The sequence below is a fragment of the Ictidomys tridecemlineatus genome, chromosome X (assembly GCF_052094955.1).
Source record: "Ictidomys tridecemlineatus isolate mIctTri1 chromosome X, mIctTri1.hap1, whole genome shotgun sequence".
NCBI classification, from domain to species: domain Eukaryota; kingdom Metazoa; phylum Chordata; class Mammalia; order Rodentia; family Sciuridae; genus Ictidomys; species Ictidomys tridecemlineatus.
The window spans coordinates 117,976,695-117,990,419 of NC_135493.1; the positions used below are offsets into that span (position 1 = coordinate 117,976,695).

General features: G+C 37.6%; 1 protein-coding gene across 5 annotated transcripts in view; it reads right to left on the reverse strand.

Annotated features, from left to right (window-relative positions):
- Positions 1-293: 293 nt before the first annotated feature.
- Positions 294-13,725, reverse strand: part of Rab9a (RAB9A, member RAS oncogene family) — a 21,436-nt gene continuing 8,004 nt past the window's right edge. The window contains exons 2-4 of one of the 5 annotated variants that reach the window (XM_040288611.2): positions 6,222-6,252; positions 1,145-1,410; positions 294-1,012 (exon numbers count right to left, since the gene is read on the reverse strand). In XM_040288611.2, coding sequence (XP_040144545.1) covers positions 774-1,012; positions 1,145-1,379 — 474 coding nt within the window. In that variant the 5' untranslated portion in view covers positions 1,380-1,410; positions 6,222-6,252 and the 3' untranslated portion in view covers positions 294-773. Of the gene's footprint in view, positions 1,411-5,907; positions 6,016-6,221; positions 6,253-13,725 lie in introns of all 5 variants that reach the window. The other 4 variants (XM_013356221.4, XM_078035114.1, XM_005315973.4 and 1 more) reach the window with 4 other exon arrangements.

Below are 13,725 nucleotides of genomic sequence, written 5' to 3' on the forward strand. Positions count from 1 at the left end.
TCTGCTTTACCAAGTCTGGTCATTGCAGCATGTCCTCTTTTTTCAGAGCAAAAAAGTATCGAGTGTTTCCTTAGAGAAGGCACTAAATAATACCTTATCAAAGATGTCTTCATTTACCCTCTCACAAAGTACAATCCTTACTATAAAGTTGGCTTCTGTGTTGGGAAGATGGGGTTGCATGCGCTGCACAAATGAGCAACTGTAAGTCAGATGGATTCTAATATGTAGAATGAATGAGAAGGATTTAAATTATTTTAGAGATGAAGACAATCAAAAAAGCAATGCAATGTAAATGCATTAGATTTTAATCTTTAATATTTAACATTATTGCTTTAGGAAGTCATTTCCCTGAACCAAGAATACAATGCTAATTACATAAAAATATACAGGTATAAAAAGTAGTTCTCCATTTTCCCGGGGGGGGGGGGGCAGGGGACAGGCACAGAACAATCCAAGTATAACTTCTAGAATAGTCAAGTTTTTTGTTTTAATTAGTTACAATTGTGGTCATCTTATTTATTAGCTCTAACTTACATATTTAAATTAAAGAAACATTATTAGGCAACCATTACAATTTATAAATGTAAGGTGCCATTATTGAGTAAATAGATTTCCTCCAGAATGGATGTGTCCCTTCTCCCACCAACTAATGAAGCAGCAATAAACATTAGTTGAAATTTATTAGTAGATGATACACTGCTGCAAACACTAATTCTCTTATCCACTCTTAAGTGCATGTATGAATTGGTTAGAACGCACTGATAATCTAACAATCAACAGCAAGATGAGCTTGTCTTGGGCTTTCGGTGGAGATGGACCGTGTCTGTCTGAATCAAATGATCTGACCTATCCTCGTTAGCAAGAACTCTTCGAACCGCTTCCTCAAAGGCTGCTGCAACATTGGTGGCATCTTTTGCACTTGTTTCAAAGTAAGGATAGTCGCCGTTCTCTCTGCACCAGGCTTGGGCTTCTTCAGTGGACACCTGCCGCTCATTTATGTCGATCTTGTTGCCTAAAATCACAAAAGGAAAACTTTCGGGCTCTTTTACCTCTGCATAATATATGAATTCTTTCTTCCAGTTACCCAAGTTCTGGAAGCTCTGTGAATCATCAACACTAAAAGTGAGCAGGCAACAGTCAGAACCTCTGTAAAATGGTGTCCTCAGGCTTCGGAATCGCTCTTGGCCAGCTGTGTCCCAAATCTGCATGGTAACAAAATGTCCATCCACCTCCAACTCTTTGTTTAAAAATTCCACACCTATTGTATGGAAGAGCTGGGCATCAAACTTATTAGTTACATATCTGTTCATAAGGGAACTCTTCCCAACTCCACCATCTCCCAGGAGAATTACTTTAAAAAGCGATGATTTTCCTGCCATTGTTAATCTTACAAGTTTTGACTTCAGAACCCTGTAAAATAAAAAGGTACCATTAAATTCCTTCACACCTGAATACTCTGCATTATTCTAGAAATATTAGCATTTAAGTGAACTAAAATAGCCCCAATTCCTTTTTGCAAGGAGCACACCTAAATAATAAGAACTGTCATTACGTGAGCATTAAACCATGTGCCAACTTCTATCCTACTATTTATTCCCTAGAACAGCTAGCAGGGACTCACTCTTCCTCTTTCTTGGGTCACAGCTACAAATCTCTCATTCAAGACCAAATCTGACCCCAAAGACCTGGCTCTGAACCATTGATCTATTAAGCCCCTCTTGCTCACAATAAGCCACATCATCCCTTGTTAAAAAAGGTGGTTAAGAGACCAAGTCTTCAGCTTTCTTTAGTATCTTCAAACAGCGCTTCAGTACACAGTGATGGTGTTCATGAATGGTGCTCCTTGTGCCAGGGATTTTTTTCTATTGCCCACCCCCCCTCCACTCTGCAGACATAGGCACTGTTAAGCAGGAAAGCCAGAGACTTCCAGAAGCTCACTGATCTGTCTGTGAAAAAGAAGTGAACCAACCACTGGTAAAGGGAGTTTATTTCTCCTCTTTAGGAACACTTTTTTGAGCTTGCTAAAATCAATGTCAGCAGCAATTAAGGAGGAGGGTACTGGGGATTGAATCCAGGGGCACTCACCCACTGAGTGACATCCTCAGCTCTTTTTTGTATTTTATTTAGAGACAGGATTCCACTGAGTTGCTTAGGGCCTTGCCAAGTTGCTGAGGCTGGCTTTGAATGTGATCCTCTTGTCTCAGCTTCCTGATCAACTGGGATTATAGGTGTGTGCAACTGCACCCAGCATAATTAATATAATCTGGCATATTCTACTCACAAGACTAATTTGGGCAGCTCTACCTCTTAGAAAATATGAGCCTGTGTTGTTACTTGTGTGTTTTCAAGTGGAATGAAATAAATGTAGATGTGCTATATTACAGGAAGTCCTGGAGCAGGATTAAAAACTTTCTTATACTTAAAGAGCCAACCTACAAATTGAGATTTCTGATGCTTATTGACAGCTAGTTCTAAGTGCTTATGGGAATACTTCCCTCTTTGATGCTTTTCTTTTTTAAATTATGGAAAATTTCAAACATACACAAAACTTCTAAGTAATGAAAATAATATAATGAATACCCATGAACTCTAAACCCAGATTTACCAAGTATCTATGTACGGCAAATCTATTTTTTCCTCAACTGCCACTCTCCTTTGTCCTCAGTTATTTTAAATCAAAATTATATCATTTAGCCTATAAATATTTCAGTATTAAATGGCTGTTTAAATATACTACATTTCATTAAAGAAAATAAACTGTAGAGAAGCACTGTTAAAAGAATTGTATACAGTGATCAAAATGTCCAATATGGCAATCATTAGCCAGATGTGGCTGTTCAGCACTTGACAAGTAGCTGGTGGGAGTAAGGAACTGAATTTTACCGGGCACTTAATCACTGAGCCACATCTTCAGCCCTTCTTTGTATTTTATTTAGAGACAGGGTCTCACTGAGTTGCTTAGCACCTTACTAAGTTGCTGAGGCTGGCTTTGAACTCGCAATCCTCCTGTCTCAGCCTCCTGAGACAATGGGATTACAGGCGTGTACCACCACTCTGGACTAGAAAAATGTTTTTTGGGCTGGGGATTAAACTCAGGGCTCAGCACACATTCTACCACTGAACTACACCCCCAGCCCATTTATTTTAGACTAATTTAAATAGTCACACTTAAACAATAGCTGCACTGGATGGCACAGCTCAAGAGTAAAGATGGTCATTAACCTTAATGTTAAAGTAAATATTGTGAATCCGTTGGAAGATAATAAAGACACAAATGACAATTGTTATTATTGACCAGGATAAGTTTGCAAAACCACTGCAGTTAACATTATCTGGCTGTTTCCTTGTCATATGCCAATGTGACCCAGTATAATGTAACCGAACACTTTTGTAACATTAAAGAACCATGTAGTATTTCACCACATAATCATCACAACCACATTAATGGTTAACATATATTCATGAGTATTCTGTGCATCCTAACCTTGCATCAAAAACAGTTTAGTAATAAATGATTTTTAAGTAATACCACCAAAATTTTTTTTTTTTAAAGCTTCAATGGTTGTCCCCACATTTTGGGAAAAAAAAAAAAAATCAATGCTTGTGTGGTGAAATGTGGAATTCTCCATTTCTAACTATAGGCTCTACTATTCTGATAAAAACCTGTAGCAGTTTGTATAGGGAGAAATCAAGTAAGTGGGAAAACATGATTAAAAAATGATAAACATATCTTAGTTCTTAATTCTTGTTGGTTCTTTTCAAATTACTACTCTATTCATTACTATGATAATAAATACAATTTAAACTCTTCAACAAAAGTGTGAGGCAAATAAAGTACCTACTTTCTGGGAGCCTTTTTTGGTATAAAATGGGTTGCTCTGCTCAATTCCCTAATGTTAGAGCAGAAAACAAAACAACTTCAAGTCCCTTAATTTCCTAACACAGGTAATAATTCACTAAATCTTAATTTTGAATTTTGCTTAAACAACTGCAACATAAAAAAGATCAACAAAACCAAAAAAGCAAACCAGTTGTACAGGCATGGGTCACATAAAGACTTCAGTCAACACCAGACCACATTGGAACAGTGCTCCCAAAGATTAAAATAGAGCTGAAAAATTCCTATCATCTAGTGGCATCATAGTTATTATAGTGCAATGAATTATTCATGTGTGGTGTAAACCAACCTACAATGCTGCCAGTTGTAGAGAATGTACAGCACATACAATTATGTACAGTACATAATACTTGCTAATGATTATATTACTGGTTATGTATTTATTAAACTATACTTTAAATAATATTTTTAAATTTATTTATTCTTATTAGTTATATGACAGCAGAATGCAATTGAATTCATTATACAAATAGAGCACAATTTTTCATGTCTCTGGTTGTATACTATACTATCATTACTTTAAGGTATACTCCTACTTGTTAAGAAGTTTACTACAAAACATATGCCATGTTAGATCAGAGCAGTCTCATACACCTCATGTTTACTACGTTTACTGATGGCATCAAGAGGTCATGTCTAGTGATTGATCTGTACCACTGAGGTTTGTGTAACCATACTCAATGGTCACACAAAGTAGAAATCACCTTATTATGCATTTCTCAGAATGTGTCCCCACTGTTAACTGTATTTCAGTGTAGGGAAAGCATCTGATGCTTCCTCAAATGATTAATATTCTTCAATGGTTTATCTCAGGACTAAGGTCAATTTCTAAGGCAAAAGAGCTCACCTCCCACCTTGCCTCTTTGCTTGAGTCATTCTGAAATGCATTGTCACATGGAACTGACAGCTCATCTTACACATTCATTACACTGGCATATGCTGTTCCCTCTGCTGGTGGTCCTCCAACTCCCACTCCCATGAACTGCTATGCTTTCAGACCTGCTCTTGGCATGGTCATCGACTCCACTGGGAACCTTTTCCCAGCAACTCCCCTAATGTTGTTCCTTTCATACAATTTTTAACATACTGAAACACAAAAGTTCCATGGTGTGTGTTATGAGGGAATAACAGATGTGCATGATTCTATCATTTATCCTAGTATTCTAATAAGTCTACTAATCTAACTGCCTGACCAGACACAAAGTTTTATTGTAAAGCATTGCATTTTTAGAATCATTAAATGAAACTGAAAGCCAGATTCTATAATCAAACAACTCCACCTAGATTAAATCCTTGAGATTTCTAATTTATAATTTTATCAGGACACTCGAATAATTTTTTTCCTTTCTCATAATCATGTGGCATTTCCTACTTTGTATTATTTTTATGACCAAACAAATTTGGCTTATGCAAAACCCATATACCAGGAAATAGGGTATAATTTTTCAAATTTCCTAACTACAGTTTAGAAATCAACCTCAGATACTATTTAGGAATATATTAGTATTTTCTACAATAATTAATAATATATATGAATACCTCTTTGATTGTAACCTATATACAAACATACATGGTGGTTATAACTAAATATGCAAACCATCTTATTTCCCACTGACATCTAACAGAGGCCAGCTTCACTAAATCAATACATTAACACAATCATAATTTATGGACATTAAAAATGTTCCCTTTGTTTTTCTTTAAAACCAGAATTCTTTGCAAAAATTTTAACATAAATTAAACAATTAAAAGTATCCTACTAGCTGGGTGTGCAATACTTGTCATCCTATACAGGAAATCCAAGCGGCTCGGGAGGCTTAGACAGGAGGACTGCAAGTTCAAAGCCAGCTTCAGCAAAATAGAGGTGCTAAGCGACTCAGTGAGACCCTATCTCTAAGTAAAATAAAAAATAGGCTGGGAATGTGGATCAGTGGTTGAGTGCCCCTGAGTTCAATCTCTGGTAACCTTGGGGGGGGGGCGGATCCTACTATGTCATTTAAAAATTTTACCTAAAAGTGTCGGGCTCAGTAGCACACACCTGTAATCCCAGCGATTCAGGAGGCTGAGGCAGGAGGTTTGCGAGTTCAAAGCCAGCCTCAAGCAAGGCCCCAAGCAACCTAACAAGATTAAAATATGAAAAGGGTTGGGGATGTGGTTCAGTGGTTAAGCACTCCTGGCTTCAAAAAAAGCCTTATGTTCCTTATGTTTGGAATGACTATCCAAAGGCAATAATCTTTACCAAGGTGAAAAACATTACTTCAGTAATTTAGCTAAATTCTACAGATAAAAATATCTGGGAAAAGCATAGTCCCATCAACTTTACCTTAGTAGAAGTTCAATTCAAGCATCATTACCTGCAAAAAAATTAGAAAGCTCACATTAGCAACTTGAACTTCTTTGCATAATTTTAAGACTAAAAACAATAATTAAAATATGAAAGAAATATGTGATTTCTATTAGCAGCCAGTTTCTTAACCTAAAACACCATACCTAAGTGCAGTCCATGATCATCTTCAGCCTAAAAAAAAGGCCTACATCAAATATTACACTTTAATTGTTTTTTCCCAAAAAACTGTTGCCTGCCAACCCTTCTAAGTTTCACACACCACAATACCTATAAAATTATATTAAGAGGAAGTAGAGAATATCTCATTTATTCTTTAAAACTTGTCCAAATTTTGGGTGGATGAGAACAGGTCATTCTAGAAAACAATATAAAGACAACACAAACAAGGAAAACAAAAGGGGAGGAGGGAGGAGGCACCAACATGATACAGGAAGAGTGTGGACAAGGCTTAAGGTAGCACAGTGTCATGAAGCTCCTGTGCAACCAAGGCAAAATGAAAACTTCCTTCTGAGTGAACAAGGGCACAGGTCAGAAAGGAGAGCTTATTCCCAGTACCAACAGCCAGGAGCACAGCCCCTGCATGAGCTACTTAACCTCTTGAAGTCTCATGGAAGCAGGGGTGACAACAGAGGGCTGGGGGTGTAACTCAGTGGTAAAGCACTTGCCTAATAAGTGCAAGGCCCTGAGTTCAATCCCCAGCAACACAAAAACAAAGTGGCCAATCTTATAGGATTGTTGGGAAGATTCACTCAGATCATGGGACAAAAATGTTTTGTCACAATGAAGGAAATTTCTGTGGAATAAGTATATGAAGAAGTCTTTACTGGCAGTTTTACAGACAGGTTCTTTAATGGCCTTTTCTTACCTTGAATTTCAGCAAGAGCTATGTGGAGAACAAGTAAGAGGGTAGGCAGGCCTACATTAGACACCAAAGGATCAAATTCAATTTGAAGGTTTCCCAGTGATGCTAATGTAGAACTGTACTAGGTACTAAGTCTCTTAGTCTAAACCAATGGTTTCACCCCTATACCCACCTTTGTAAAGCAAATAGCATTTTTGTGGGGGATATATATATATATATATCAGTATGTGTGTATATATAATCAGTTCTTAACTCATATATAATTCAATCAATGAAAAAAAATACTCTTCAAAATGCTAACATTTAGGATTAAGGATAAAACAGCAGCAACTAACACTGATGGAGTTCTCTGTGCCATTTACCCTATGACACTGCATTTATGCCTCACAAGTCTCTTATTACTCCTACATTACAGATGAGGATGCTGACTCAGAGGTTACATAGCTTGCCCAGGATCACACAACTAGCAAAAGGCGAGAATAAGACATACATGTGACAGACTCTAAAGCTCAGGCACTTAATCCACTAGGCTATGACAAATGCAACTGATTCTGCATTTGTTTGAGGATTTTAGTGTTGTTGTAGGTATAATGAAAATAAGCATGGCCAGATGCGGCATGCATGCCTGTAATCCCAGAGGCTCAGGAGGCCGAGACAGGAGGATTGCAAGTTCAAAGCCAGTCTGAGCAACTTAGCGAGGCACTAAAGCAACTCAGCAAGACTGTCTCAGAAAATAAAAAGGGCTGAGGATGTTGCTCAGTGGTTAATCATCTCTGGGTTCCATCCCTAGTACCAAAATAATAAACAAGTTTTTTAAAAAAAGATAAAAAAATAAAAGGAACTGGAGATGTAGCTCAGTGGTAAAGTGCACCTGGGTTCAACCCCCAGTGCCCTCCTCCTCCCCCAAAAAGCAGTCGCTAAGTCAGAGACTTTCAACAGTTTGCTTTATTTCAAGATCTGCACAAGAAGGCCAGGTGTGGTGGTGCACACCTGTGTAATCCCACCAACTTTGGAGGCTAAGGCAGGAGGATGGCAAGTTTGAAGCCAGTCAATTAACTTAGCAAAACACTATCTCAAAAAAAAAAAAAAAAAAGTGCTGAGAATGTAGATCAGTTGTTAAGTGACCCTGGATTTAATCCCTAGCACCGAAGGTAGAGGAGAGATCTGCACCACGAACAAGTTAACCTAACAGAACTAGTAGTTGCTAATCTTTCAATATGTAGTAAAAAGCACATATTGTACCATAAAACAAATGAGTGTGCCTGTTTTACTAGTAAACCATTTATTAGAGTTTTAAATGGTTTAAAACACATTTTAAATGAAATGTGAGCCAAAGTGTGCAGAACTCTAAAGCATCTCCACAGAAGGCTAGTTTTCCATAGGATGAATGGGAAAGTTGTTTCTCAAAAAGGATTTACTGAGTGCCTACTATGTGCCACACACTGAGGATACAAACCACACACACATAATCCGTCTGTGGGTGAGCGTGACTTTCATACATAAAGCCACTTAAGTCACAACTGTGGCAAGTCCTACAAAATGAGAGGTGAGAGGTACTATAACTACTCACACTCAGCCCAAAATAAAAGAACAATTTAAAATAGTGTAGGGGAGTTTCCCCCCATCTCCCATGGTGAGTGAGAGACATAATGTGCAAATCTAGGGCTCCTTCAATCAGATCCAAGCCCTGCATGCAGTATCTCATGGAGCTGGTCCTGATTCCAGCCATCAGGACTTACTTTGCATACAACATAATCCTATAACATAAGCCAGCTGTTTTACCTGCCAAGCTACAATTAAGAAAAAAGCAGTACTTTCAATGCCAGAAGGAAATGGCTGTGTCACAGTTTTAATGACTGTACATTAGTCTCCAACGTGGTATCTCAATGATCATTTTAGCTGCATGCTGTTCTTAGGACACAGGCCTCACCAACATGACTCGAAGAAAGGGGAATCTGACCTGGGGGAAGTGGGTTTGACCATAGGCTAAGCTCAACAGGAGGGGAGAACCTAAAAGAAGGGAGCCTGAACCAGGAAGAGGGACCACCAACCCATGTCAAGACCCTGCCAAGAAAGCCTGGCCCTGCCAAAGACTGGGAGAACCCAAAGTAAACCTAAGCACCCAGAGGCCGGAGAGTAAGGAGTGTGCTAGAGAGATGGGACTGGAACAGGCAGGGTCTTAAAAGTCACAGGAAGAATTTCTATCTGTACACTGGAGTACCAGAAAGTCACCGAAATAGCTTTAGCAAATGCAGAGTCCAGAAATATAATTGGCTGCAGTAGGAGAATGAGCTGCAAGCGAGAAGACTAGGAAGGCTGCAGGTAAGTAGGGATGGATGCCATTATGATCCTTCTCCAATGCCAATGAATGGTGTCAGCTAGGCTTAGGATAAAAAACTGAGGTGGTTATGTCTCACACTTGATCCTCCAGTAAGATGTTCACTCTGTGACTTCAAGTTTCACCTTCTCTCCTTTGAATCCTTCCTTTTGAAGTCCAGCTACCTCCTACACCCCTTGTAGATGCAGCTAACCTCATCCCCTCCTGCATCTCTGACTAAATCCTCTTACCCCAGAGCTCCTCATACCTCTGCACGTATCTACCATTTGCCATATGGAATTCTGTAACAGACATGCCTATTATGTGTAATAAAAATGAAACATGTTCTCTAAAAAGGTTCACAATATAGGGACATGTATTATATACCACTAAAAATTGCTTTTCCTGGGTTGGGGTTGTGGCTCAGTGGTAGAGCGCTTGCCTGGCACATGTGAGGCACTGGGTTGGATCCTCAGCACCACATATAAATAAATGAATAAAATAAAGGTCCATAAACATCTTAAATAAAATACTCAAAAAATACTTTTCCATTTGTCCATTTTTTAGACTATACCACAAAATACATGCCCATAGTATTCTAAAGCCACCTTCCTCAAAAAAAAAAAAAAAAAAAAAGAAAGGAAACTTTGTAAGAATGTTAATTAGGCAAATGCAAATAATTTAAATGCCTAATTAGATGATGCTCTAAACAACCTCAGACAACATGGAGATATGAGATTATAGAAACACACTATTAAGTGATGAAATAAAATAAAATGCACACTGAAATCACACCATGTAAAAGATCACAGATTTATATTAAAGTCTGTAAGAAATCCTAGAAAAATCAATGTTGAATTCAAAGTTTTGATTTGGTTGCAAAGTCACACTTTTTTTAATATCAAGTGTTTTTTAAAGCTTCATTTCACTCAAGGCCTAGCTTGACTGAATCCTACCATTAAATGAAATGGAAATCATTTTCTTTTAAATTTTCTTCAAAAACCCACCAGACAGCAAGAATATCACTTTCTAAAATGGGCATAGTGGTGCACACCTATAATCTCAGCAACTCGAGAGCCTGAGACAAGAGGATTCCAAGTTCCAGGCCAGCCTAGGCAACTTAGTGATACAGTGTCTTAAAATAAAAAACAAAAAGGACTAGAGATGTGACTCAGAGGTAAAATGCAATGGCTTCAATCCCCAGTACCAAAAAAATCACCAGTAACTAAAAATAAGATTCAATATGATACCAAAAGCACAAGCAAGAAATAATAAACTGCATTCATCCAAATTTCAAACTTTTATGCCTCAAAGGACACTATCAAAAAAGTGAAGAGACAATCTATGGGATGAGAGAAAGTATTTATAATGTGTAAGCAACTTAATCTAAAATATATAAACAATTTTTATAACTCATCAATTTAAAGAAAACCCAAATAACCCAATTTAAAAATGGGCAAAAATGTTATCATTAGTTGTTAGCAAAATGCAAATCAAAACCACAATGAATTACTCATACATAAAGAAGAATAAAGACTTTTATTTGTAGGAAAATGGATGGAACTGGAGATCATCATGTTACGTAATACAAGCCAGACACAGAAAGACAAATATTGCAGGTTCTCTCTCACATGTGGAAATTTTTAAAAAGGAATGACCTGAAAGCAGAAGAGGGACTGTTAGGGACTAAGAAGGGGGAAGCAGAGGAAGAAGAGGATAAGGAAGGGTGGACATAATCAATGTAAGATATATGCATGTACCATAATGTCACAGTGAAACTCATTAATATGTACAATTAGTATGTATTAATAAATATGATAAAAAACACAACAACGAAATATCACTTCATATCCACTAGGATGGCTAAAATAAAAGACAATAACAAAGACTGATAAGGATCTCAAGAAACAAGGAACTCTCTCTCATATATTACAATTGAGACTGTAAAACACTGCATTGATAACAAACAAGTCTGGCCATTCCTCAAAAAGTTTAAAATAGAGTTATCATGTAACCTAATTATGCCTCTTCTAGGTGTATATTCAAGAGAATTGAAACAGGTTAACAAAAACATTTGGGGCTGGGGCTCAAGCGGTAGCATGCTGGCCTGGCATGCGTGTGGCCCGGGTTTGATCCTCAGCACCACATACCAACAAAGATGTTGTGTCCGCCAAGAACTAAAAATTAAATATTAAAAAAATTCTCTCTCTCTCTCTCTCTCTCCCCCCTCTCTCACTCCCTCTTTAAAAAAAAAAAAACATTTGTTCATTAATGTTCATAGCTACATTGATCATGGTGGTTCAAAAGTAGAAACAACTCAGTTGTCCACCAACTGATGAATAGATAAAAAAATATGTGGCATAGCCACACAATGCTGCAATGTGGACGTACCTCAAAAATACGCTAAAAAAAAGCAGACAGCTGGGTGCAGTGGTGCATGCCTGTAATACCAGCAATTTGGGACACTGAGGCAGGAGGATCACAACTTCAAAGCCAGAGTGATTGCTTAGCATGCACAAGGCCCTGGGTTTGATCCCCAGCATTGCAAAGAATAAATAAGAATTTCAAAGAAATCAACCAGGGAAGCAAAAGCATACATAATTTCAAAAGTATCTTCCTGGCTATGCCACTGAAATGTATGAGCAAGAAGCAACAAGGAAAGTCATTAAGCCTAGAGCAAGGAGAGAGAGAGCGAGAGAGCGAGAGACAAAGAGAGATTGAGATTTTAAAGAGAACACCACAGGAAAAGATCAACTTGGCAAGACTTGCCAGATAAAATAAATAAATTACCTAGTCATATCTAGTCAACCACTGAGCATTACCTCACAAATGGAAATAGCTACAAAAGGGGGAAAAAAAACCCTGTTTAATTCAAACCACACCATCACTGTCAGAGCACATGCCCTATCCTATTTAAATAACTCATTTCAATAAGTACTCTTTTTTTTTTTTTTAAAGATGAATCATCTAATTTAACTGTTAAAAAACATGTTAACAATTTTTGATAAAACAAGTCGCCTCAGTAGTTTGGTATGGTAGGCAGAGTAGGAAGGGAGGAAAAGTGGAGGGAAAAAAAATTAAAAAGAACTAAATCTTCTGAAACCAATGTGAAGTACAGAGCAGCAGGATCCCATAGAGCTCAACCCTGGAAATGTCCTGCACAGGCACTAAGGAACCACACGTGGCACTGAACACCCGAAATGTGGCTGGTCTGAAGAATTGGATTTTTCATTTCATTTCATTTTACTTTAATTTGTTTAAATTTAAAGTGCTGCACAAGGCTAGTGGCCACTATACTAAGCAGTGCAGGCCTACGGTGTGGTCGACAGTCCATGAATGAAATTGGGGGTAGGGGGAATGCACCCCTTAGAATCACATGTGGAATCAGGATGTGTGTGTGTGGATGGAAGCTTTTGTGCTTGAGCTTTTTTCTGAGAAGACTAAAAAGGGTTTCTGCAAATTCTAAAGAGTTTGAATCTCTAAGAAATGATCAATACATGCTGGTATCATCTCTATATCATATGTGATCCATTTATGTGCCTCAACACCCTCAATACTTTTCCACCTTCACTCAGCATCACCATTTCTTCTTGTCTCCCTCACCCTCTCCTTGCACACTTTGACCATAAACTTGAGAGTTCAGTGAACAGCGGTATGCATGGGAAGCATCTAATTCTGGAAAGTAAGGATAATCCTTTGTTTTTTATTGTTTGATTTTTTAAGAGCTAAGCATAAACCTACCTGTAATAAGGCACTTAAAGTGGTTCTTTTTTTTTTTTTTTTTTAAATGGTGCTGGGGATTGAACCCAGGGCCTCATGCAAGTGATGAGGCAAGCCCTCTACCAACAGACCAATATCCCCAGGCTCTTAAAGTTTTTTTTTTAAAGTTGCCAAAATGGATCTTTATTTATTTATATGCAGTGCTGAGAATCAAACCCTGTGCCTCACACATGCCAGGCAAGTGCTCTACCACTAAGCCATGACCCCAGCCCCTAAAGTGGTTCTTCATAAAAGAAAAGTTGTACTTTGAAGGGCAAAATTAAAATGCAAAGAAATGGATAAAAGTCATAAGACAAGAATATTGGGAGTTATGATTAGGTACTTCTGGAAGAAAAATAAACTATAAAAGGAATGAATTTGAATGTTAGAAAAACATTAAATCATCAAAATAACCAAATATGACCTACAATGTACATGTTCTGCTATCATATATGGAAACACTAGTTTTTGAAAAATTATTTATTTATTCTAATTTGTTATATATGATGGCCAAATGCCTTTTAATTCATATTACACATATA